Raw genomic sequence first — 26,743 nt, 5'->3', positions numbered from 1 at the left:
TTCCACTCAAAACTAAAATATATTTAGGTTAAAAGTTGGGTTTTCTTACTTTAAATGTAATAATTTTAATTTTTTATTTTCATGTAGAAATTCCACTGTTTCAGCTTTGGTTTTTTGTTTTTTATTTTTTATTTATTTATTTATTTATTTATTTTAAGATTTTATTTATTTATTCGACAGAGATAGAGACAGCCAGCGAGAGAGGGAACACAGGCAGGGGGAGTGGGAGAGGAAGAAGCAGGCTCATAGCGGAGGAGCCTGATGTGGGGCTCGATCTCGTAACGCCGGGATCACGCCCTGAGCCGAAGGCAGACGCTTAACCGCTGTGCCACCCAGGCGCCCCTGGTTTTTTGTTTTTTAAATAGCTGAATGGAAGAGAACACAGAAATAATCTTATGTGTAAGATGATAAATTGGGTACGTTTTTGTGATTGAGTCAAGACCCAAAAACTGTACTTCGAGGGACGCCTGGGTGGCTTGGTCCGTGAAGCGTCTGCCTTCGGCTCAGGTCACGATCCCAGGGTCCTAGGATCGAGCGAGCGCGGCATCAGGCTCCCTGCTGAGCCGAGAGTCTGCCTCTCTCTCTGCCTGCCCCTCACCCCACTCACGCTCTTGTGCGCTCTCTCTCTAATAAATAAAATCTTAAAAGAAAAAAAAGTGCTTCTGTTTGGTACTGTATGGCCGGGAACAAAGCTTGAAGAAACTGGCTCTGAGATAAACATGAATCGTGTTCACAGATAGGATTCTCAACAGTTCTAGAACAGAACTAATGGGATCATAATGAGACTGAATTGGACCAATTCTGTCACAAGTGTCCCCTGAACTTCCAAGTCCCCACTCTTAAGTTTTGCCCATGGGAAACGTAACCAAGAGAAGCAGCAGGGAGCTGGTCGCCGACGGCGCCGAGCCCCTGGACGAAGGCCCGGCTGCCACCCTCCACACCAGACTCTACGAGGCCATCCTGAGGGAGGACTGCGTGCAGATCTACGCGCTCCTGAGAAGACACCCGGTCAACCAGCCCATGACCATTCGGGCCAGCTCCACCAGATACCGACTATTTCTGAACCAGGTACCCTCCTCTCCGCTCTGTCACTTGCAGGGAAAAGATGCCATGCTTCGGAAGGCCACCCCCTCGCTGCTCTGAGCTCATCAAACCTCCCCGCGGCGCCCACCACACCCGCGGCCGGACGCCTCACGTCCAGCACCCTGTGCGCCTCCCTTCCAACTGCCGCACATAGGCTGCCGTGCGAAAAGCCTAGAACCCATCTGGCTGGTGGAACGTTAATGCTGTCCTCTCGAATATACCAATGGTGATTACATCTGTGCGAAGGAATTATTCTTCCCCTTTTTTACATACGCTTTTTCATTTTCTAAATTTTTATGCGATGATTACTGCCTTTAGATTTCATTTTTTTCCCAAAAGTCACCGTCTCCTTTACCCCGCCTTCTTCCCTTATCTTGCAGTCACACCGTAAAAGTCACTACTTATTATAGATGTATCTTAAGAACCGGAATACACAGCTCTGCTAACCATGGAAGCACACCGCATTATCTTTGAAACCCTGAAAATGCAGGTTTTACTACTGACACTATGACTTTGGCCAAGTCTTAAAAAACAAAACCTACTTGTCAATCACCCTGTGGGTTATTTTAAGGACTAAGTGCCTTAGTAGCAAGTACCATTAATTTTACACTAGCATCAACTTCCAAAGCTTTACCGAAGTCATTTCTGCTGCATTGGTAAATCTGCATTTATGAAAACCGATTTTATATGAATCTCACTGGTTTGGAGTCTTTTAAAATAGTCAAAAAGAAAATTTCAAGGCACACACCAGAAAAATACTGAACTGAGATACTAAGTACACTGATTTCCTCTGAAAGAGCAGGCTGACACAATGATTGCTTCTCACTGCACAGGCCTACTTGCAATGTGTCTGCTTTCTCCCCAAAGCAGACGCAGTCCATCATCCCCATTCATCTGGCTGCCGAAAACCGCAAGGCACAAAGTTTGCTTTGCTTGTTAGAACATGGCGCCGACCCAGAAGTCAGGTAAGTTGACTCAACAGCGATCAGTTCTAAACGAGGACATGCGTGATTTCGATGGTACTCTCCCCGGTCATGTCTGGACTCACCCATTCTTCAGGGGTTATGGACTACAAAATACCATGACTGTGTCTTAAATGAACCAATTTCTTTACCGACTAGATGAGATACTCAGAAAAACTGGCGGTAATGCAGGAACACAAACCAGTCAGCCCACTTCAAGCATCCTGAGAACTAAGCGCTCAGCCATGATGCTGCGGAAAATGCATGAAGTGCTGCTCACAGCCCTCAGGGAGCTTAAAACCCTCAGTTAGGTATGGAAAATAAGTAAACAGAAACACACAATGGATTTTCTTTTTAGTGCCCATCACTAGGAAGTGCACTTCATGAAAGAGGAGTTTATCTCGTTCACCAATACGTCTTTACCACCTAAACCAATGCCTGACACTAAGTGCCAATAAATACGATCTAAGGAATGGAAGAACCACAAGGTGTAAAAATAAAACGACTTCTTGCCCCATAACACTGACAGAAAATAAAGCCCCAAATCCTCAGCATGCTCCAGAAGAGCCCCCCTGGCCTGTCTGGCTCGAACCCTCACCCCTGCCCAGCCCTGCCCAGCCCTGCACACCCTCTCCCAGTCCTCCACGACGACGTCACCAATGCACCCCGTCCCCCACAGAGGCTCCTCAGTACACCCTATGGGACCCTCATACCTCTTCGAACTTTGCCCATTTGCACTACTGACCTAGTTATTTAAATACGTTTAATGTCTTTCATGCTAGACTGTCAAGCCCTGCAAAGGCAAGGACTTCCTAGCATGGGGCCTTATGCTAAATAAATATACGGGAACTAAAAATCATTTTCAAATTCAGTGGAGCAGTTACATGTTTGTAATAAACCTTCCCTTTTCTCTGCCAAACTAAAGGAATTTTGGAGGCAACCCTGAGAGATTTCAGTAGAGGAGCACAGTAGAGGGCCACTGTAAAACCCTCACGGCACCTGAGTGCCCCACAAGATGCTGTGATGCATACCACCCCATCCCCCCAAAATGCTGTGCTATCCCAATAAACTAATGTGGATTTTCAAACGCTTCTTTCAAGTAGGCGAGGGGAATCACTTTAAATAAACATTGACTTCTTCAGTACTAATTCTTTGTGTAGAACCGTTTTCATTGTGAATATAGTGTAATGTGCGATCTATAACTATTCTAGGGACACAAGAGGCCTCACCACACTTCACCTGATGATACTGCACTGGCCAATCACTTCTACCATGTTGACACGATCGGGGGACAGAATCCAAAGGATCCTGACAGACAGTCACACTAACGCTGTGATGTGTCTCCGCATTCTGTGCAAACACGGAGCTCAGGTCAACGCTCGAATGGACAACAGCAACCAACTTTCACCCCTCCACCTGGCCATAACCTACGGGACCTATCCCGTTCTCTCCATTTTAGCCCAGAATGGTGCCCACGTCAATGCCATTGACGAAACCAGCATGACACCCCTTCACATGGCTGCCAACACGCTGAATAAGGAGATGATGGAAACGCTGATCGCCTGCGGTGCAAATGTGAACTGCGCCGTCTCCTCCACGGGAAACACGGCCCTTAAGCTGGCGGTCTACACCGCATCGAGCAAAGCAGGCCGACTATTGGCAGCAGGGGTGAGCTGCATCCGTTTGCTGCTAACTCACGGAGCCAAGGTAAACGCCCAGGACCATGAAGGTCAAACAGCTATCCACGAGGCATGTTTTGGAGGCAGGGAGGCAATCATCAACCTCCTGCTTGAATTTGAAGCAAACGTGAACATACTAACAAGAAACGGGGAGTCTCCGATACACAAGTACCTCCAGCGCAGTTCCAACATACGGGACACGGGGCTTCTCGCCAGGCTCGTGGATCGCTCTTACCCTTTGAGACTGACCAATAACCAAGGAATTCTACCTGCAGAAATCATGCTACCAGAATTCCACCTCTTAAGGGAAACCCTAGTAAAGTTATCTCAAGAACCCTTATCCCTAGAGGACATCTGTAAAAGAACCATCAGAAACATTTATGGTGAGAAATACAAACAATACTTAAAGCAGCTCCTCCCAGTGAAGATCTGGAACTCTCTATACGATTATTTTGACTTAGCTTACCTCTTGAAATAGGACCTCAAAGTTTTACCAGCCACACAATTTCAGTAACTCACACCACATTTTCTGGCTAGACTTGTACCCAGAAAACACTTAACTCCTCACCTTGTACATCGCAGATGTACAAACTGGTTCTTAAACTTTTTTTCAAAAAATAAAATGATTTGCACATTAACTTTTTGTTCCCAAATATTCCTTGAAAGACATTTTTCACAACTTAATTTCTTTGTTCAAAAAACAAGCAAATTAAAACTCTTCTGCCAAAGACGTAAATCTGTTTTCTCTCTCTCTGATAGTCTTTTGTGAATAAACACTGGAATAATCATAGATTTTTTAAACAGTAGAAAGAAACTTCCCATGTTAAATTTCCTTTAAGTTACATAACTTAAGGCTACAATAACATATAAGGATTTTTGCCAGCATTGAATACATTTAACATCATCTATTATGTGAGCACTCAGAACACACTCACTACCTGAAAAACACACTATTCGTCCACAGAGAATTTTCAAATGCCCAAAGATCACTGCCTTTAAATTCAATCTAGGGATGCCTGGGGGGCTCAGTCCGTTAAGCACCTGCCTTCGGCTTAGGTCATGATCCCAGGGTCCTGGGATCGAGTCCCACACCGGGCTCCCTGCTCAGTGGGAAGCCTGCTTCTTCCTCTCCCTCTGCCTGCTGCTCCCCCTGCTTGTGCTCTCTCTCTCTAACAAGTAAATAAAATCTTTAAAAAAATAAAATAAAATAGGGGCGCCTGGGTGGCGCAGTCGTTAAGCGTCTGCCTTCGGCTCAGGGAGTGATCCCGGAGTTATGGGATCAAGCCCCACATCAGGCTCTTCCGCTGTGAGCCTGCTTCTTCCTCTCCCACTCCCCCTGCTTGTGTTCCCTCTCTCGTTGGCTGTCTCTCTCTCTGTCAAATAAATAAATAAAATCTTTAAAAAAATAATAAAATAAAAAAATAAAAAATAAAATAAAATAAAATAAATTCAATCTAAAGTTCCAGACTCATGGGATGATTTATATAACAATAATGATAACCCCCTAAGTAAATGAAAGAGGATACATAATTTCATTTAACTCAGTGAACCAACACCACGTCCTCCCTGATACAAAGCACTTACCTTCAATGTTTTTTTTTTAAAGATTTTTTATTTATTTATTTGACAGAGACAGCCAGCGAGAAAGGGAACACAAGCAGGGGGAGTGGGATAGGAAGAAGCAGGCTCCCAGCAGAGGAGACTGATGTGGGGCTCGATCCCAGAACGCTGGGATCACGCCCTGAGCCGAAGGCAGACGCTTCACGACTACGCCACCCAGGCGCCCCCAAAGCACTTACCTTCAGATCTCTATGTACAATTCCCATGTTATGGATGTAAAATACACCTTCCACCAATTCTTGAAAAATTTTTGTTGCAACACTGGCCATGACATAAGGACCTTGAAGGAAAAAAGGAAGTTTTATTTCTCTGTCTTTTTACTCATTACACTAACATCTAAATGTTACATAGTTCTAAAAACATTAACATAATTCAGATTTTCAACAAAGTCAACACTCCAAAATGCTTAAAAATAAGAAGGGCTCCTCAGCTTGCCAAGAAACCATCACAAACTAGTGTTCTAGTGAAGGGACTTGGTGTCACTGATTTTAGCCAGAGCCCTTGTATTAATTACTTCGTACACCAGTCTCAGGCATAAGATGGCTGGATGAAACTAGGTTCAAATGTCCTTCAAGCCCTGACACTCCGGGGTTTAACGCTAATAAATCTGGTGTCCCAAGCCTACTGCGGATTAAAGACATTGCTACAAATAATGCAATCAGAAAAAAGATAAGCTATGCTTGCTCAAGGAATGAGCCCCCATTATATGGAAGATTTGGAATATGCTGTATTTTCCAAAAAGGACTGAAAAATGAAAAGCGAAGTATATGGGGAGAAAAGTAAATGGTTTAATTCATCTATTAACATGACGATATAATGACTGACTTCAGGGGTGGGAAAGTTTTGTAGGATGAAAAACTGCTAAAGCAAAAATTCCTCGTTTTCCAGCTAAGTAAATGTGGTGATATCATAATAAGCACTTAACAGCTCTTGTCTCCTCAGCCATTTTACACCATAAACACGTAACACGGAAATACGACGTGCTCCCTTTCCTCCTGGAGGAGCCGACCTTGCTGTGCAGCTCACCTATGCCACTCTCCTTTTGCACCAGCAAGCAGATAACTCAGGGATCTCAAGTCCCCACGGACTGGAGAAGACAGGAAACTCTGGGTGTCTGTGTGTATAAACACAATGGTCCCACTTACGGGTACCGCCACTAACATGCTCCTCTCGTTGGAGCGACAGCCTCCTGTCCGTGATGAAGGAGAGCTTTGGGACTCTCACAGCCACTCGGAACAACGACCTGCCTTTGGCCTGTCTGTAACAGGTTCTCATTTTAACCCACCTAACACACGCAAACAGTGAGCCCCTGTACACGGGCCTGATCGGGTGGGAACAGCTTACGTTCCCTCAGGAACACATCCTTTGCACGGAGCACTTCCATCCTCACACCCTGTCAAATGGGATGGTCCACGTTTCACCGCGGAGGAAACAGGCTGACAGCAGTTACCCGACTTGCCCCAAACCTCACCGCCAGGGAGTGCTGGAGCCAGGATTCAAACCTGGGTCTATCACGTGTGGATTGTTGGGGATGACTGATGTAAAGCTATACTCAACAGGAAGGGGAATACTGCCAAGTTAAACCTTTCTATTTTAAAATACTTTTAAAAGAAAAATACGCATCATGCTAGCAGTAACCTCCACATCTTGCCCTCCCTGTTTTCGTAGGCTTATTGTCCTGGATGGTGAAAATCACTGGTATCCCATACCTCGTGTGGGACTCACTACTTACTTTCTAAATGGAAGTTTAAAGATCAACAACTGCATAGACGACTTTAATAAACCATTCTTCTTTTTACAGAGACATCTGCACCTAGTACTACGATGCTCGCGCAGCAGGGAATACAACCCCGCAGGAAACTGAAAATACCCCCACTCATTACCTGCCACGACTGAGCTGAGCGAAGCCCGGCGTGTCCTGGTTACACAGTAAAACAGAGAAGTGGGGAGCGTCGAGGAGACGCTTGACGGAGGCATTCTGTTTCTGCCTCCCTGGAAGCTAATCTAAGCTTCTGGGGGTGCAAATGATCTACAGCTTAGACCAAATAAAGGATTATAGTGTCACGTGGCGTGAACAGCAAATGACTAACAATCAGTATTTAGCTGGGTCTTTACTTAAAATCGGGTCACTTGCATCCCCAGTCTTGATCACTGAATACAGTGATTGTCAACTTTGGCTACACATTAGTATCAAGAGAATTTCCAAGAAAAATACCAGAGGCCAAGCCCTATCGCATATCAATTATATAAAAATTGCTGGTACGGTCCCTGACAACACCCTTAAAAAAAAAAAAAATAGACGTTACTTGTTGGAACAATCTTAGATCTAAAGAGAAACGGAGACCATAGTACGGTTCCCACTTACCCTGACCCAGTTTCCCATTATTAACACCGGCACTGGTACGGGACATCCGTCACAGTTCATGCACCAAGACTGATACAAGTCCACAATTTACTCAGACTTCCCAGTTTTTACCGAACGCCCTTTCTCTGTTCTAGGGCTCCAGCCAGAATACTGCATCACATTCAGTGGTCAGCTCTCGTGAGGTTCCTCCAGTCTGGGGCAGTGCCTCACTTTTCCATTTTATGAGGACTTTGACAGCTTCGAGAAATACTCGTCAGATATTTCACAGAAATGTACCTAGGCTGGGATTTGCCTGACATTTTCTTATAGTTAGACTGGCATCATGGGTTCTGGGGAGAGAGACCCCAGACATACAATGCCCTTCTCATCGCACCTTCTCAAGGTCACACACTACGAACAGTTTTCACTGCTGATGCTGACCTTGAACACCAGCCACAGTCACGGCAGCCAAAGCCATGGGCCATGGTGGTCGGCTTTCTCCACCTACTTTCTCTTACTCTGTCTCATCAACATCTTTTTTAAAGCTCCCCAGGCGATTCTAATGTGTGCCACAGGTGAGAACAGTGTTACAGTAATTTTAAAAATTACTAACCTCACAGTCTTCCTAGGGCATGTCTAATTGCTGGGGAAGGAAGGGGCTCTGGATCTTAAGAGAGACAAACTTTTCACCACCTACCCTCCTGTAAGGGTTTCTTCAAAGATGTCTCCGCAAGAGTATCACGTCATCAGGTTTAAAAAATAATTAAATGATTAAATTTCTTCCTTAAAATAAATTCGAAAAGACCTTTTCTGCCCAAAATCATGAACCTAAATTCTAGCACATACTGCTTAGATATCCACAAACTGTGTCTTTATCTCAGAGAAAGTTAACTTCCGAATACCTATATGTTCTCGGAAATGTTGAAATAAGCACACGGGTTTGTTCTGAAAAGGTGATTCTTTTTTCCGAGCCTAAAGCACCTGCAGGTAGTCCCTGCATCGGAAGATGGGCCAGTGTCTCCGTTTCCGGCCCAGCGTTCTGAGCTCCGCCCGGTACTCACATGCCGCTTCGTCCACGTACTCCCGGCCCCGCTGGTTTCTCTCGACTATCCAGTCCCACAGCGAGAGCTCGCACAGCTGCATCTGGATGTGCAGCATCAGGTGGAACTGCACCTGGGGGACGACACGCTGGCTGCCACCGGGGCACGACTTGCTTGCGCTATTCATTCAGTCAACAGACACTCACTCGCCTCCGCTAGGCCAAGCAGGGGGCTACGTGCTCAGGAAAGAGACGACAGACGCACGACCGCCCGAGAAGCCCAAAGGCCCGTGAAGGAGACAGAGGAAGAAAGGAACGCCTCGAACAGCGCGCCAGAATGCGAGCAGGCAGGGGGGAGGCTGCTGCAGAGAGAGACAAGCTCCTGAATGTGACGCTGAGGCCCTGGCACGGGAAGGATCGGGTCTGCTCCCCACATGTGGTCGCTGAAGCTCAGACACAGCGTCAGAGAATGGCCGGGTGCCACCCTACTGCTCTCCGAGCACCTCAAAGCAGATGCGCATTTTGGAGGCCTCGCTGTGTCCATAAATAACTTGTTCAAGGGAAAGGCAAGCAAGAGTTAAGCTCACCACAGCGCATGCGTTTAGGCACCAAGGAAGTTTCCCAAATGGAGTGCAGAGAAATGGAATGGTTCTGATGAAAAGTCCCTCAAACTCCACTCCTGTGTGACCCTGTTCAAAGTTTTTTTTTGTTTTTTTTTTTTTAAGATTTTATTTATTTATTCGACAGAGATAGAGACAGCCAGCGAGAGAGGGAACACAAGCAGGGGGAGTGGGAGAGGAAGAAGCAGGCTCATAGCGGAAGAGCCTGATGTGGGGCTCGATCCCATAACGCCGGGATCACGCCCTGAGCCGAAGGCAGACGCTTAACCGCTGTGCCACCCAGGCGCCCCTGTTCAAAGTTTTCTATCTCATAAAAAGCACATGCTCGGAGCCACATATTCCTGGGCAACGAGAATGAATTCTGCATCCCAGCATGCTGGATTAGACAGAGACCCTGTGAGCATTCGGGTCCTTTTTAACACTAAGACCCCAAACTGGTGAGGGTATGTAGCAGTCTCACCAGCATAGGGGTGTGACCCTCAATGAGAGTGTCCTGAAAACACACCTGATCGCTCCTCTCCTGAAGTCACGTTCCAAAACAGAGAAGGTCTTTATGCATAAACACATTTGCACAGCATGGTACGAACACACAACAGAAACCGTGTGACCAATGCTTCCAACTCCAGGAGGCACAAATGAGAAGAAACAGAAGTGGCCAGAAAAGGATTAGCAGGCGTTAACTAAGCGAAGGAAGACCCAACACAAGGGCCACAGGCCAGGCGGACGTGGAGGGGAGAGGCTGACAAAGACGGATGAAGAGTGTATGGGAGGGGACCTGGGGAGAGGGCAAGGCGTGCAATCAGCTGGGGCGGGAGGGGGCCACACCTAGTCGCGGGTCCTCCGCACTATGACTATGGGTGAGCATCAAATCATCAGCAGGTTCTGGGAAAGTGATCTACCTCTGTCTGCCCCGACAAACTTAAGTTTTCAGAAGATTCCCCGGTGGATGTGAAATTCCCTTCTAAGTCGGAATGATGCCTAAGTGGCAGCTGATGTTCAATGATCGATCCGGAAGGCAAATCAGCCAAATCATTTCCTTGGAGCAAACTGGATGATTCAAATTCCCTGGAATCTCTTGTGATTAAACTGGTGCCATAGTTCACCAATCTGTTATTCTGACTGTCAGTGCCAGCTTCTCCTGAGGACTTTTCTTTTTCTGAGGTGAACTCGGCGAAGATAATGGATGAGCTGTTACTTTCATCATTTTGAACATACGGATTTCTGGAGAGAATAAAAAAAAACCCAGTAAAGATAAAAATCAGGTTAAAAAAGACCAAGAGTAACTCAGCTGTCCCTTCACGGCCACATAAATCTCACTGGTAAACTCTGGAAGCACATGGCATTAGATCTCTGAGCAGCAACGTTTACTGAAAACACTGGCAGGAACTAGCTGAAAGGAAGAAGCCACTTAACACTTTGTAATAAAAATGAGTAAAAGACAAAGACAACCCAGTGCAGGTGACAGGTTACATCTAATGTGTCAAACTACACACCAACCAGTCCACATACCGGTCGTCCTCCTCCTCCTCGTCGGAGAGCACTTCCAGAGATGGCAGCTGAACAGAAACTCTATCTGCAAAACAAAACACACACACACACAAACACATCTTCAAGCAGCTTAGCTTTCTAATTTATGGTCGAAGACAGAGCTAAAGGAACACCAAATGAGACCACAAGTCTAGAAACGTCAATACTTTCCAGCAAAATATGATACGACAAGCTTATTCAAAGGCCTGGCACATTCTGGAAACTATAAAAACGGAGCCGTTCAGCTACGCCGGAGGCGGGGCAAACTTTCTGCAGGGGGCCTGGAGTAACTGTTGTAGGATTTACAGGCCTTCCAGGCCTCGGTGCAACTCTGTGCAACTCGCTTCAGCTGTTCTAGAGCAAAAGCGGCCGCAGACAACACACGAATAAAGGAGCCTGCGTCCTAACACACTTTATTCATTGACGTGAAATCCAAATTTGATATGACTTTCACGAAGTATTCTTCTTTTGATTCCTTTTAAACTATTTAAACATGTAAGAAAACACTCTCAGCTCGCAGGCGGCACCGAAGCAGGGGCAGGCCGGGTGCGGCCCACGGGCCGCGGTTTGCCAACCCCGCCGCTCTCCCGTCTGTAACGGCTCACCTTGTGTTTGCGCCACGTGAACGTGTTCGATCCAAGCAGTGTGATAGCCTACGATATTAGGGTGCTGAAGGCCTGCCAGCACCTTCACCTCCCGCAGTACCTAAAGAGGAAACACGCGCAGTTTACTGACAGCTTGGTCACTGGGCATGGCACCAACTTGCTCCAGAGCAAAACAATAAAAACCCATCCGAACAAGGAGTCTAAACTATGTTAAAATAATTGGAATATTTCTGAGAGACAGATGGAATTGTTATAGCAACAAAATAACTCACGCATATCTGGTGCTTTATACTTTTCTTAGCCCATTTATATTCATTCTCTCATTTCATCCCTCCTAGTGAGTCCAGGGCTTGCTTCAGCAGCACACATACTACTAGTAAGTCCAATCCTGCTGTCACCACTACGTCAAGGACAGGAGACACAGTGGCTTAGAGAGGTGCACCTGGGTGGCTCAGTTGGTTAAGCATCTGCCTTTGGCTCAGGTCATGATCTCAGGGTCCTGGGATCACGCCCCACATCGGGCTCCAGGCTCTGCGGGGAGTCTGCTTTTCCCTCTCCCTCGGCCCCTCCCCTGACTTGCGCACACATGTGCATGCTATCTCTGGTCTCTCTCTCTCTCTCTCAAATAAATAAAATCTTAAAAAAAAAAAGGTGGCTTAGAGGACTACGTCATTTGCCCAAGACCAAACACCATGTCGGGGGAAAACCAGAACCTGAAATGAGCTCATGTGTTTTCATAACAAGCTATACTGTATATGAAAAATATACTTTAAAAATTAATTTCCCCAGGGGCGCCTGGGTGGCACAGCGGTTAAGCGTCTGCCTTCGGCTCAGGGCGTGATCCCGGCATTATGGGATCGAGCCCCACATCAGGCTCCTCCACTATGAGCCTGCTTCTTCCTCTCCCACTCCCCCTGCTTGTGTTCCCTCTCTCGCTGGCTGTCTCTGTTAAATAAATAAATAAAATCTTTAAAAAAAAAAAATTAATTTCCCCAGCAATGATCTTGAAATGTGGTCAGTCTGAAGTGTCTATTAAAAATTAAGTCAACAGCCGCTTGGGTGGCTCAGTGGATTAGGCATCCGACTCTTGATTTCAGCAAGGATCATGATCTCAGGGTCGTGAGATCGAGCCCCGCATTGGGCTCCGTGCTAAGCATGGAGCCTGCTTGGGACTTTCTCTCTCCCTCTCCCTCTGCCCCTCCCTGCCATTCACACTCTCGCTCTCTCAAAAAACTTTTTAAATAAATAAAAAATAAAAAATTAAGTCAAATAAAAATTTGGCTTTGTTGTTTATTTTACTGTAACCCACTTTTAGTAAACTTAGCAATCCACAACACCTAATATTTGCCAAGTACACACACACACACACACAACTCTTTCGAAAGGATCAAAATACCCAATTATTCAAAACAAATACATTTCAAAAAAGCATACCTTCATACAATCTGTTTTAGTTGCGCCATTAATCAGGATTTTTTTAATTGCATAATACTGACCATCTAATTTATTCCTGACCTGAAAAGTAGAGGAAAAGAAAAAGTATATTGTGCCATTAAATTCAATTGAATAGACCAAGTTATTCTAACTTGAGCTTAGGATTTAGCTAAAGAGATAAAATTAAGCGAAAGACAAGTGTCTTTACTATGTTCAGCAAAGTCAGCCATAGTCAGCTAGACTAGAAGCTTCCAAACTGCACAAGGACTCCAGCTCCTGGAGATTCTATGTCTGAAAAATGGAAATGCCAGCAGAAAAAACCCACATGAGGCCCAAAATACAAAAGCACAGCTTTCTTCCGTGATACATTTTTAAGTAAATTAATGCGGTTTCCAGAGTCTGCCTAAACCACCGATGTGGTTAGAAAAAAGTTAAAACCTGCCACTTCCCTGTAAATGACAAGTCTTAATGAAAAGTAAACACACATGATTTCTAGGAACTTCCCTTGGGGCACTTTAAACAATAATCATGGGAACAACTTCTCAAAATACATTTACTCAGAGCAGGAGGTTAAAACGGATTTGTGGAAAACAACCTTGTACACTCTTCCGTATCCGCCTTTTCCTAAGACGGCAAGCTCTTCAAACTCATTTAGGTACCGTGAAGTCTGTGCTTCAAAGGCTACTTCCCTCGATCTAAACGTGAAATACAAACAACCAATCAATATTAAAACACCAGAGAACCAAGTGCCCGGGATATTTTACATTGACTGCATCACTAACCTGCCAAACTTTACTGATCACTAAATTATGATGATTTGAAAAGATGAGCCGAAACAAAATTTTTCATTCTCTAGGAAGGAAATTATTTGCTCAGCAAATCAACACGTAATAAAGATAGCAAGGGGAAAAAACAGAGATGGCAAAGGGATCGTTCATCAAGTACGTTACAGTAATTAGTATTCCAGTTAGAAATTATCAATGGTTTAAAGCAGGAATCCTAAGGATGACTAACTGAGAATCGGTGCTCTGAATTAAGGGCTGGGCTTATGGAATCTACATAGAATGGGGTGGGGGGATGAGAAGTAAAACAAATCTTGGAGCAGTCATCAATTTCTGAGAATAAAGTTTTAATTTTCATAAACTACCCTAACTACATTATTTTTAACTCCAAAACTAATTTCTGATTAATTCAGGATAAGTTCTTAACCTTAATTTCTTTTGGACATTTTACCCTTTGCACAATCACCGAAGTATCTGACACATACCTGATCTTCTGGATATGAGAATTATCCTCACAAGGATCCTAAAATCAGAAAATTACTTTAAAAGCATTTTAGGCAAATTTCATGGAATGAGGACTCTAACAAGATTCAATATCACATTAATAGTCCCAAATGCTCAAACCATATTTAAAAAAAGAAACACATTCTGGCTTTTTCAGTATCACCTAGGGGTTTACAATTGAAAACATTTCTGTCTTAACCAAAGGATCGCTACTAAAAAAGCTGTATTCTAGCCATCTACTGATAAGGCTGAGAACTTACGAAGGAGCTCTATCAGCAAATAATTCTGACTTCACCTTCAAAACAAATGCAGAAACGGACCACTTCTCACATCTCCACTGCTACCACCTCTCCAAGCTGCTGTCACCTCTTGCCTGTTTGACCACCTGTCCCCCTGCTTCTGCCTTTCCCTCCCTCCATCTATTCTCAACACTGCAGCTGCCGTGGTCCATTAAAACGTAAGTCAGATCACGTCACTCCTTGCCTCAAAATCCTAGAAAGCTTCCTACTTTACTAGGAGTAAAAAACCAAAGACATTAAAATTCCACCTGTCCGTCTGACTGCCCTCTGCTGCCCTCCTTGCCCTGTCCCTCCCACACTCTCCCCTTGCTTCCTCTACTCCAGCCACATGGCTGCCAGTCAGCTTCCCAAAACCACCAAGCACACTGCCACCTCGGGAATGACTAATCCTCCGCCTGGAACGTTCTTCCTCCAGGTTGGTACGTGGCTCGTACTCTCCACTGCAGCTCCTGATTCAGTAACTGGCCACGCTGGATAGAACCCACACATAGTTTCTAAGCCCCTTCACTGCTTTGTATTTCTCCTTAACACTCACCACCATGTAACTCTGTCTTTATTTTTATATAATTTTTATTATGTTTCTATTGCTGCCTGCCCCCTCATCAGAACATAAACTCAGAAAAAAATCAAAACAAAACAAAACAAACACAAGCCCCAATGAGGGCAGGTGCTTTTGTCTTTTGTCTGTTTTGTTTGCTGCTTGAATCCCAGGTCCTACAAGCCTAACACACAGTAGTCACTGGATAAATATTTACGGAATAAACAAATTAAGGTTAACATTTTGATAAACCTGTATTAGAACCAGGATTTCGTAATGCTTTAAAATACAGTTCTCCTGAAATTAAAATGTTTTTGTCATACACACAGTTTGCATTTTAGTGCTTACCTGACGAACTCTCTCTTTAGCAGACCTCATTAAATGAGTAATAGCTCTGTTGTGGTGTAGTCTCAACGAGCTAAACTCATCACTACAGGTGAAAGAAGACAGCAGCCCCATTTTGATAAAGGTCTGGCAGAGCACTAGAAAAAGAATATGGAAAACTATTATCAGAAAGGCCATCAATAAAATGGCAATTTTAAAGAGACTACAGAGTAATAAGAGCCTCTGTTTTAAAAAACAAAACTCAGGGCACCTGGGTGGCTCAGTTAAGCATTTGCCTTCCGCTCAGGTCATGATCCCCAGGTCCTGGGATCGAGCCCCAGGTCGGACTCCCTGCTCAAAGGGGAGTCTGGTTCTCCATTTCCCTCTGCCCCTCCCCCCCACTCTTGCTCTCCCAAAATAAAATCTTAAAAAAAAAAAAAAAAACCTTTATAAGAAAAAAGTTACATTTATACACATTACAATTTGGAGATTAACCCTCTAGTAGAGAAGGAACAATCGGTACTCTCCTTGATCAGGAGCACGTCTAAAATTACCTATATGATACTGAGCAGTCATTGTTTACCATGCCTGGTCAGCTGGTAAGGCACAAAGCTCTGTTTTTAAAAAGGCAGGGAAAAAGGCAAACTTACTGGTCTCCTGACATTCAAATACATCACCTTTGCTGACCGACAACGAAGCAAGAACAAAGGCAACAGTGAAAACATGATTAGAACTGACAACAAAAGTGAAGTATTGTTTTCAATGAGGGACTGATTATCTCTAACCAACAAACAGCACATACGAGACGTGCAGACAAAATACCAGGGGAAAGGTAAGTCTGAAATCACAACACCAGGCCCCTCAGAAAAGAAGAAGCAGTTTCTACAGAAGTGTTTGGCTTTTACTTATTCAAGGAATAGAGATACCATAGAGAATATATATATATATATATATATATATATTTTTTTTTTTTTTTTTTTTTTTTTTTAAAGCATTAAAAGCCAGAGGGCTTAGGTGACCTGCCATTCAAAGTCTGGGGCATTGTGGTCTTGTCGGGAGCCAAGATGTGTCGGGGGAGTGTCTGCAGTAGCTGGTCAGCTCTGACTTGTTAGCACCACACGATTAGCTATTTGTGGGTTTAGACTTTGGCCCTCCCCCTCCACACAGCTCTGTAGGCTCCTGAGGAGGAACAGGGACGTTATGCGGCACCCAATACTACAGCAATTCATTATAAACTCACAAAGTCTTGGAAGCCTTACTGTGTTGTAAGCTCAGGCCGTGCACAAGAGTCAGAGGGAATCCGAGAATATTCTTTCTATATGGGTAACTTCATTAGACTATCAACTAATTGAATAACATCAAAAACATTTTAAATATACTTTGTTTAAAAGTTTAGTCACCTAAAAATGAATTCAAAAATAGCTTAAAATCAACAAGATTCAGATTTGCTTTAATTAGGAGCAAGACTACTACATAAAAATCATTATCATCTGCTTGTCTAGACAATGAGCTGAAGACACTAATGCCCAGCTACCAGTGCTCTGGAACCTACAGAACACCCGCTTCTGTACAATACACCTTCCCACCACTTATTCAATAGACACCTGTATATTTTCCGTGTCCCATCAAGTTCATCAAAATGACAATCTACCTCGAACTAAAAATATGACATTTTAAGCTCACATCTAGGCATCTCTAAGTTTGAGGATTCCTGACACTAAACAAGACTTGGAAAGACTTTTTTGGTAGAAAAGATCCTTAGAATCTGTGGTTGGAGCTATTGAAGAGGCCACAATGCTCTCAATGAGCTGGACCAGAAACATCACCATCTGTACTCTGCTCACGTCTTCACTTGTTTCTCACACACGTAAACTATGGCAGGAATGAAAACAAACACTTCACCCACTGTGGTACAATAAGAAACATATTTGGTCTTGTCTCCTAAAGCTCACACAGGTCCTAAAATTCTTGTGATTTCCCAAGGGCTGGGGGTGCCAGGAGCATCTTCTCTTCTAATATTTGGTCTTTGACCTGAATTCCTGACTAGAGAGCTTCTAAGACCCTTGGAATCTCCAGCGATAAGAGAGTCTTTGGTATGCTAATGAGATGACTGGCGGGGGGGGGGGGGGGGGTTCCTAAGTAGCTTCAAATGGAGATCGGTCACCAGAAATACCAAGCCATGATTAGAAGCTTGGAACTTTCGGCTCCACCCCTCCATTCTCCAGGGAGAGAAGGGCTGGAGACGGAGTTAATCACTGATCATGCCACTGTGACGAAGCCTCCATAAACATCCCTCAAGTACAGCGTTCAGAGAGCCTCTGGGTGAGCACATCCACACACCAGGAGAGTGGTGCATCCCAACTGCATGGGAACAGAAGCTCCTGTACTCTGGTCCTCCTCTGTCTCTTCATCTGGCTGTTCACCTGTACTGGTTATCATACCTTCTCCCATGTAATAAACTGGGAAGCCTAAGTCTCTCCCTGGGTACAGTGAGCCATTATAGCACATTATCAAACCTGAGTGGGCAAGGCTGGACACTTGATAGTGAACAATTTACAGCCGGGTGGGGGGACACAAGGATGGGTAACCTGAGGACACTGGGGACCCATTACTTGCAACTGACATCTGAAGGCAGTCTGTGGTACTCTGAGCCCTTAGCCCGTGGGATCGGACACTAACTCCAGGTAGACAGTGTCAGGATTGAATTGAATTGTAGGACACCCAGCTGGTGTCAGAGAACCAGTCAGCAGAGGGGGAATAAAACCACACATTTGGTGTCATTAGTATTCAGTGTGTAGAGAAAAACAGTTTCCTATTCAACAAGGAATGCAGCTGGTCCGGGGCTCTGGTCAAGAGCTAGCTCAGAATGAGTACCTATGATGTTCGTTCTCCTGCTCACGGACCAAACCATGACAGATCTTCAAAAATTACATGAATCATCATGTTATAGAGACAAAAGAACCATCTTTTACTTATGTAAATACACCCAATTTTATGGTTATTAATCTTTGGGGGTCCCTGGTGATTATATTCATAAGGAATTACCCAAAGGAAAATATAAAATACATTCAAAAAATAAAAATTATTAATACTTATTTCAAATGTTTATCTACCAGCTGTTTCTCAGACCCACAACATCAAACAACATAGTATTTTTACAAGGTTTACTTAGCAAGATTTATTCTTACTAACATTTAAACACCTGTCTTGAACGGAGAGGGTTTGGCTCGTGCACATGGCTCAAGTGCTCCAGCAAAGAGACAAGCAAGAGTTGGTTTGCAACTGCAAAAGGGAAAGTCGGCTGCTGTAGGGGTCCTTTTAATACCTGGAGTTCTGCTGGGACATCGGATTCTAAAAATTAAAAGAGGAAAAAATGTTAATAAACAGGAAACATAATGACAAAACAGCATCTTCTAATTAATGAAACACAAACTATTGACCTTTAAGGAAATGAAACATAAAACGGTAGTTAGGTTGAGTGGGGTTAATCAAGACAGACTTTCTGGAATTGAGTGTTGAGTTGAATTCTGGAAGTTGGAAGACTACTGGTAGGATGCCATGGGGGGAGGGTGAGAGTTGTGGAAGTAACGGTGTGTGCAAAGGCAGAAAAAAAGAAATGAGTAAATAAACACCCAAGTGAACAAGAGGAACAGGATGGCTTCCTTCAAGAGGACAGCCCAGGCGCCAGCATAAAGAGGGGAGTCTGGCAGCGGCAAGAGGGCGAGGGAGGAAGCAGAGGAACCACCTGGGACACGTGCTGCCTGTGTGCCAACTGTTCCACGTGCACAGCCTCAAATCCTCACAAAACAGTGGAAAGAAGGGTCTCCGCTCTCGCGTTACAGATGAGGACACTGACCTCACAAAGCGGTTAAGGAACTTGTAAACAGATCGGAACGACACCAGGTCCATCGTCTTCCCACCACACAAGACCAAGCAGGTGGGCAAGCTGGCACTTCAAGCTGTAAGTTCTCGCTTACTGTTTGAACGGACCACAAATAGTAAGAAGGAAATATGTCTGAGAAAACTGTTCTGGAAACATGTAACAGGAAGACAGGAAGAGGCAGGCAACAAGAGCGTAGTAAAGGAGGTAAAGGACTGAAACATGGAGGAAAGAAAAGGTCCCAGAGACAGCGAGAAAGAAATGGACTAGCCAATCATACAACACCAGGAATGGGAGGATGGAGGTGTGAATGAGAGTGAAAACTCTAAGAGGGCTATTAGGGGAAAGATGAGACACTACAAACTTTCAAGAGCTGTGGACCTGATGAACTGGAAATGCCCTGCAAAAACAGGGACCATACATCCCATACCTGCTAAAAATCCTCCCCATCTCAAATTATTCCACCCTCCTCTATAATCTACAGAGGTCCTGGAAAAGTCAAAGTTTCCAAATTCAGAGCTCATCACCAATTTCCTTTCTGACTTATAAGGTGACCAGAAAAACACCTGCACGTATGGGGGCAGGGAAAGAATGCAAAATGTGCCCATGTAATAACTTCTCTACGTAAAGACATCTGAAAGTTAAAACATGAATCACAAATTCAGATATAGTACACAGATCTGCACTACACATGACAAGAAAAAGAAAAGGCAGTAAAATTTATATAGAGTTCTTACAATAAAATGAAGCACAATTAAAACTCAAATAGGTTTAACACAACGAGTAACTAATGATATACATAGTAAAATAACTATGGTACCAGAATTTGCCATTAGACTGATAACCACCACTTCAAGCCTGGAATACATGGTATTGTTATGGGCACAGAAAAGGAGACATTTTCAATCACAGGGAGGTAAAAGTGTTTGCAACATTTAGCAACAAATATATCGTAGAACTCAAAATGCGCAAACCTTTGACTCGGCACGTCTAGTTTTTTGAAAATATTTACAAAGCACAACAAATATATATCTGTAAGATGTTCAGCATAACACTGTTTAGAATACTGAAAAGTTGGGGCGCCTGGGTGGCACAGCGGTTAAGCGTCTGCCTTCAGCTCAGGGCGTGATCCCGGCGTTCTGGGATCGAGCCCCACATCAGGCTCCTCCGCTGTGAGCCTGCTTCTTCCTCTCCAACTCCCCCTGCTTGTGTTCCCTCTCTCGCTGGCTGTCTCTATCTCTGTCAAATAAATAAATAAAATCTTAAAAAAAAAAAAAAGAATACTGAAAAGTTGCTAAGTTATAGACATATAACAGATTAGGCAGCTATTGGAAATTATGGTATATAAGAAGATAATCATGGGGGTGCCTGGGTGGGTCAGTCGGTTAAGCGTCTGCCTTCAGCTCAGGTCATGATCCTGGGGTCCTGGGATTGAGCCCCATGTCTGGCTCCCTGCTCAGCGGGGAGCCTGCTTCTCCCTCTCCCTCTGCCTGCCACTCCCCCTTCTTGTGCTCTCTCTCTCTCCCTCTGTCAAATAAAATAAAACAGGTTTAAAAATTAACTAATTAAAAAGATAATCATGGATAGTCCATTATCAAGTCAAAAAGGCGAGCTATAAAACAGTAATACTAATGAAGGCGAGGCTAGATAGTTTCATACAAACCAACACCACCTCTCTAGTCATCATTCTACCAAAATGTATCAAAACTTTTTTTTAATGTATTTCTTTAACCTGACAAATCCTACTCCTATAGATGTAGTCTGAGGAAAAATCAGATATCAACAAAGACTTGTATATAGGTATCAAACCCATTATTATTTCTAATGATAAAAAAGAAACCTATTTTCCAATAACTGGGCGAAGACTAAAATGACAATACAAAATGTGATGCTCTTATGAAGGCTAATTTATCATAAGAAAATGCTAATATAACATCACATTTAAAAAGCGGGACATAAAAGATTTATCATACTACTATGCTCACAATTTAAAAACATATTTCATACCTATATAAATGTACAGACAATACAAAGAACAAAACAGACAAAATCTCTGCTCCGTTTCCCATTATATATCAACAGAATTTGTACAAGAAATGAAACTAGTGGGGGTGCCTGGGTAGCGCAGTCGTTAAGCGTCTGCCTTCGGCTCAGGGCGTGATCCTGGCGTTCTGGGATCAAGCCCCACGTCAGGCTCCTCTGCTGGGAGCCTGCTTCTTCCTCTCCCACTCCCCCTGCTTGTGTTCCCTCTCTCGCTGGCTGTCTCGCTGTCACATAAATAAATTAAAAAATCTTAAAAAAAAAAAAAAAAGAAAGAAAAAAAAAAGAAATGAAACTAGTGAGCATGCTGTTTTTCAACCTGCCTGTTTGATCCTTAGTATCTAGGCATCTACCTGGCTTACAGCAGCTCTCATTAATATTTGCAAATGAAGAGACCAAATTGTTAGCAGTGAGTTCTCTGGGATGTGAATACAGGTGACTTTCCCCTCTTTTTTAGTTCCTTAAATTTTTCCAAATGATTTCTCTAAATTTTTATCTTATTTGGACAAAATCAGAAATCTTTAATCGTTTATGGTATCTTTGACAAAGAGTTTTAAATGCAAACTCAGCAAATAAATTTTCACTGGCTATGCCAAAATGTAAACAGTAATCTCTGGGTGATGAGATTGTGGTTTTTAAATTCGCTTCTTCAGGCTTTTCTACAATTTCAACATACTTTGTAACGTGAAAAAAAAAAATCTTTTCAATACACTGAATTGTCAACAGTGATGAGATTAGCGTTTGGAGGGTTTTCTGCTTCTCTATGCTCATACTTTTCTGTGTTCTATAATGAGGACATTCTACTTTTCAACAGGAAAAAAAAAACAAAAAAAACCAATGATCAGAGTCAAATGAACCAACTAAACCAAGAAAATGGCCACTTTAAAAAAGAGCAGTGGACAAATACTCAAACGCAAGGAGTAAAACCGTAAGGAAATGAAAGCTAAAGCTGAGCGCTTCCCGTCTCGGTCCTGATCAAGTAAAAGAGGAAAAGTGGCTAATAGGAAAGCCGAGGTCAGGCCCTCTTATAAAAGAAGAAGAAATGAGATGACATCCTAGGTGAATTAGAGTTCTAGACTTCTGCCAACTCCGAGGGGAAGAGACAAACAGGAAAGGGATCACCTACTTCAGGCGCCTCCAGAAAGTATTCAGGGAATCTGAATAAATGGTCCATTATTAAATAAGGGAGGAACCTAAAGGATTAATCTGAGGTAAAAATTCTGAAAAACTGGTGTCAGATGAAAGAAAAAAAAAAAAACCCAGTGAGTCTGGCAATGGGCTTACTGTTGCCCTCCTGCTGCATGCTGTTCCACAGCGGGGGGAAAATACAGTAACTTTGATCAAAGTTGGTCCCTACATAACAGACTGCAGAACACAGGTTTGAGAGGTACATCTAGGTTTTGAATTTTCTGACTCTACCATAAACTGGCAAAGTGACCTCCTTGCATCATACAGACTACTGCCCAGACTACTGCTGTTTCTACATCTACTAAAAATCAAACTACATTTTTTCGTAGACCTTATTTTTCCCATAAAAAAGATAAATTATGTTGGATATTCTGGGCCTTTTTGGAAGAAAGGCCAATATGTAAACACAACAGTATTATTAGTAACCTAGCAGAAGGGAATTTTTCAAAGCTTATCTAAGATCACTCCCTTCAAGAATAATCTTTCCTTTGCAGAAAACCTTATCACAATGTGACAGCAAAGACAGACTTGCATGTTTACAGCTGAGGCTTTTCCCTTGACATAACACTTCCTGTAGTACACCGGGTTACATGTGAAAAAATCAGTTCATTAAAAAACAGTTCTCTTAAAACTGTCCTCTGTCAACGACCTATTTAAATGACCACCACGGTCTGTTTCTGTCTCCCTTTAGGGTCAAGAATTATAGACAGTATTAAGGGTGAAGATCGAAGGACTTAAGGAATAAATTAACATTTTCAACTCCGCTTGCAACTTCAAATCCATTGCAACATTTTAATATTTGTTTCATGCATCAACTGAACGCGTATTCCTTGTAATCATCCTATTCGAAGCACTATAAAGTAAAAACCTCCCTGAATCAATATTATTCATTCTTGATGGCACAATTTAGCTTTAAAAACTGCCAAAACAACTGGTAGTAATTAAAGACCCTATGAAATTTCAATAAAATACTGGATACTTTGAACTGGTTGGAGTCAATGTTTTAAGTACTCCTCACTTTATGCAGAATAACTTGCCTGACTTAACGCCGTAACCCCCAGTAACCCAAAGCCTCAAAAAATACCTGGGCATTTCTTTTCTTTAAACCGACCCACCATGAGGAGTCTTTAGCTCCCCTATCAGGGAAGCAAAAGGCAAGTGAAGCTACAAATTAAAACACTTAACCCAAACTGCTAAGCGGATAAGGTCTGCAAAGTCCCGTTCTAGAGGTTTACAAAGCTCATTCTCATCGTGTGACAAAACCACAGGGCTCGGAGCTGGAAAGCAGCCCGAGGGAAATCTTAGGACGTCCGGAGCCGAATCCGCAAAGAGGAAACCAGGGGACAGAAACAAAAACAAACGAGGGGGTCGCAGACACCCGTGTCAACCAATGTTTACCTTACCCAGACCGCCCTCCCGCCGCCCCCCGTACTGCACCGCTGGGCTGCCGGTTCGAGCCCGGATCCAGCCGAATTCGCCCCGGGGCCGCGGCGATGCTCGCTGCCTCCCTGGCCGCCCGCGAATGAAGGTGGACGGGTGCAAGGGGAGGGGCGCCGAGGCACTCCGGGTCCCTCACCATCATACTTGGGGTCCGAGCCGTCGGCCGGGAACTCGATGGCGGGCGGCGCAGGCAAAGCCTCTGCCCCGCTGCCCTCCGCCTCGCGCTCCCGGGCCCCGGAGCTGCCTCCCAGCATGACCCGCCGCGCGCGGGTCGCAGCCCAGGACTGCCTCACTCTGCGCTAGTGGCACCTGCCACCGGATGCGGAAGTTGTCTCCTCACGAGGCGGAAGACGCGCCTCTGCCTCCCGCGCGCCGCGGGCAGGGACAAGCCCTGCCTCAAGCTCCGCCCTTCCCCTCCTCTAGGAGGGGAGAGTGGGCGGGTCCCGTGCGGGCTCACCCTGGCGCAGGCGCGCTGGTGGGCAGCTCCCCGGGCGGTGGCTGGCGGCCGCTGGGGTATGGGTTCAGGACGCCCGCCACGCCGGCGGGGACCTCAACCTGCGCTCCCGGCCACCCTTGAGATCTTAGTACCCGCACAAGAGTCGGAGCGCTCACATCTCACGTCAAGACTCGGATGCTAATGGAAGACTCCCGTGTCTGCAGAGCTTCTAAATCCAAATACATACTTTCTGCAGATACAACAGTGACTATTTGTCATTTGTTTTTCAAAAGAAGAAAAAAGGTTCTACAAGACCTGTCTCAACAACAACTGAACCTATTTTGGTCAACCGTTAAAACAACAAAACGTGAAATACTTCGATTCCAAAGCGAATCCAACCTAACAAATATTCGCTGCTTTTAAGACTGAACTTTCCATTGAACTGATTTCAAACCTGAGACCACCTTTCCCAAGTGACTCCATCGCCACACTGTCTCAACTGTGATTTGAAGCCCTCAGCTTCAAAAATCCTCTGCCCTCTGGAAATGTCTCTAATGACTTGGTTGCCAACACAATGCTGTTGGAAATAATTCTTAGATCCCAGATCAGATAATGCAGCTGGAATGAAAAGCCTTTCAGATTTTGAGCCTCAACCCCAGTGCGATGTTGCTTAAGATGTTGCAAAAGCAGTATTGCTTAAGAATTTTATTTGAGCACAGGTTTCTTATAAAATCATACGGGATGCATTCGGCCTGATAGAAGCAATTTGGACATGGTTTATCCAAAGATTAGAGATGCCTCTTTCCCCACTATGTTCATGGGAAGAACACAGCCTTTATGGAGGGTGATTTATCTATATGTATCCACAACTTTAAACATGTAAATACTTTTGACTCATCGATTCCACTTTCAGTAATTTATTCTAAGGAACAGGTTAATGTGCAAAAAGATTTAGCAACAGTATTAATTGCAACACTGGTTATAATACCAAAAACAAGAAGACAATTGAGTAAATTATAAACATCCATACAATGGCACACTTTGCAACCAATAAAAATGTTGGTATGCAATATCCAGTTCTTGCCACTTTCCACCACCAGCAGAATGGAGAAAGCAGCAAACCCATTCAGGTAGGACTATAAATGAAGGCAACATTTCTAGAAGACAATACTCAACTAATAGTGAAAATATTTGAATAGGCATACTTTTTTTTTTTTAAGATTTTATTTATTTATTTGACAGAGAGAGACAGCCGGTGAGAGAGGGAACACAAGCAGGGGGAGTGGGAGAGGAAGAAGCAGGCTACCAGCGGAGGAGTGAATAGGCATACTTTTTAACCTACATACAGGAGTATATACAAAGGAAATAATCAGAATAGTGAAAAAAGATAAATCTACAAGAGTGATCATCAAAGTGTAGTTTATATTAGAAAAGCACTGGGATAAATCCAAGTTCCCAAATAGAAGATCAGTTGGGGTACACCCATGCAGTAAAACCTTATGCAGCCATTACAAAAACTGGGGGTGGGGGTGGGTCAGGGGAAGAGCACATTCCTCTCTTGGCTTCCATGGTATCACACAACTCTAGTTTTTCCTCTATTTTACTGGCCCTCCATCTCAGGATCCCTTTCTGGATTCTCCTTATCCAAATGCATAATTCTGAAGGGCTCTTGTCACATCACTCCAAATTCTCTCAGGAGATAACCATATGCATTGCTATCACTTTACATACCCTCTATAAGCTGACAACTCCCAAATGTATCTCTGCAGCACAGACTTGTTCTCTTGGATGACTCAAAAGCACCTCAAATTTCTGAAAGCAAACTCATGATATTCCTTCTAAAATTCGTTTTCCACTGCTTCGCTTCGTTCAAGCAGCGCACAATCCAGCCACTTGTCCATGCCTAAAACATGAGTCGGCCTTTACTCCGTAACCAGACTATATCTAGGCTGCCCACAAATTAATTAAAAAATAGAAACATGATATAACATATAAGCATGCAATATTAAACATGCAGTTAACTGGAAAGGAACCCAAACGGCCAATAAACATAGAAAAAGATACACAAAGTTTGCTAGGTACAGGTAAGTGCAAATTAAATGGTGAACTATCATCTCAAACTATTATATTTGCAAAGTTAGTCTTTCATACCAAGCGTGGGTGAGGATGTGGAGGAAAAGGAGAGATCATACGTTACTAAAGAGCTACTTAGGGATAATGAGTAACATTAAATGGTGCATACCAAGATCCACTAATCTAATTTCCATTGAGGTTCCATTTGGGCACCTCTTTTTTTTTTTTTTAAGATTTTATTTATTTATTTATTTATTTATTTATTTGAGAGACAGAGCATGCACGAGCGGGGGGGGGGGGCGGGCAGAAGGAGAGGGAGAAGGAGA

The 26,743-nt window shown here is 43.8% G+C and overlaps 2 protein-coding genes across 2 annotated transcripts in view; one reads left to right on the top strand and one right to left on the bottom strand.

Annotated features, from left to right (window-relative positions):
• The window catches only part of EIF2AK1 (eukaryotic translation initiation factor 2 alpha kinase 1), a 29,542-nt gene extending 5,306 nt beyond the window's left edge, over positions 1–24,236 (bottom strand). The window contains exons 1-11 of the mRNA XM_008698487.2: positions 24,045–24,236; positions 18,553–18,711; positions 15,385–15,518; positions 14,181–14,218; positions 13,509–13,608; positions 12,914–12,994; positions 11,480–11,579; positions 10,857–10,920; positions 10,247–10,568; positions 8,750–8,861; positions 5,524–5,624 (exon numbers count right to left, since the gene is read on the bottom strand). Coding sequence (XP_008696709.2) covers positions 5,524–5,624; positions 8,750–8,861; positions 10,247–10,568; positions 10,857–10,920; positions 11,480–11,579; positions 12,914–12,994; positions 13,509–13,608; positions 14,181–14,218; positions 15,385–15,518; positions 18,553–18,711; positions 24,045–24,162 — 1,329 coding nt within the window. The 5' untranslated portion in view covers positions 24,163–24,236. The remainder of the gene's footprint in view (positions 1–5,523; positions 5,625–8,749; positions 8,862–10,246; positions 10,569–10,856; positions 10,921–11,479; positions 11,580–12,913; positions 12,995–13,508; positions 13,609–14,180; positions 14,219–15,384; positions 15,519–18,552; positions 18,712–24,044) is intronic.
• Positions 590–4,802, top strand: ANKRD61 (ankyrin repeat domain 61). The gene is made up of 3 exons (XM_008698336.2): positions 590–1,068; positions 1,951–2,048; positions 3,257–4,802. The coding sequence occupies exons 1-3, from the start codon at positions 853–855 to the stop codon at positions 4,200–4,202; spliced, it is 1,260 nt and encodes a 419-aa protein (XP_008696558.1). The 5' UTR covers positions 590–852; the 3' UTR covers positions 4,203–4,802.
• Positions 24,237–26,743: the final 2,507 nt, after the last annotated feature.

This window comes from Ursus maritimus, unplaced genomic scaffold (assembly GCF_017311325.1).
Source record: "Ursus maritimus isolate PB19 unplaced genomic scaffold, ASM1731132v1 scaffold_2, whole genome shotgun sequence".
NCBI classification, from domain to species: Eukaryota; Metazoa; Chordata; class Mammalia; order Carnivora; family Ursidae; genus Ursus; species Ursus maritimus.
Note: the sequence above shows the minus strand (reverse complement) of the source record. Positions and strands in the feature narration are given on the sequence as shown.

What these genes read in the sequence shown, in the direction of transcription:
- ANKRD61 (XM_008698336.2), top strand. Translation starts at nt 853, where the DNA reads ATGGGAAACGTAACCAAGAGAAGCAGCAGGGAGCTGGTCGCCGACGGC. An exon ending in ACCGACTATTTCTGAACCAG is followed by an intron (nt 1,069 to 1,950) that starts GTACCCTCCTCT and finishes TTCTCCCCAAAG; the next exon opens with CAGACGCAGTCCATCATCCC. An exon ending in GGCGCCGACCCAGAAGTCAG is followed by an intron (nt 2,049 to 3,256) that starts GTAAGTTGACTC and finishes TAACTATTCTAG; the next exon opens with GGACACAAGAGGCCTCACCA.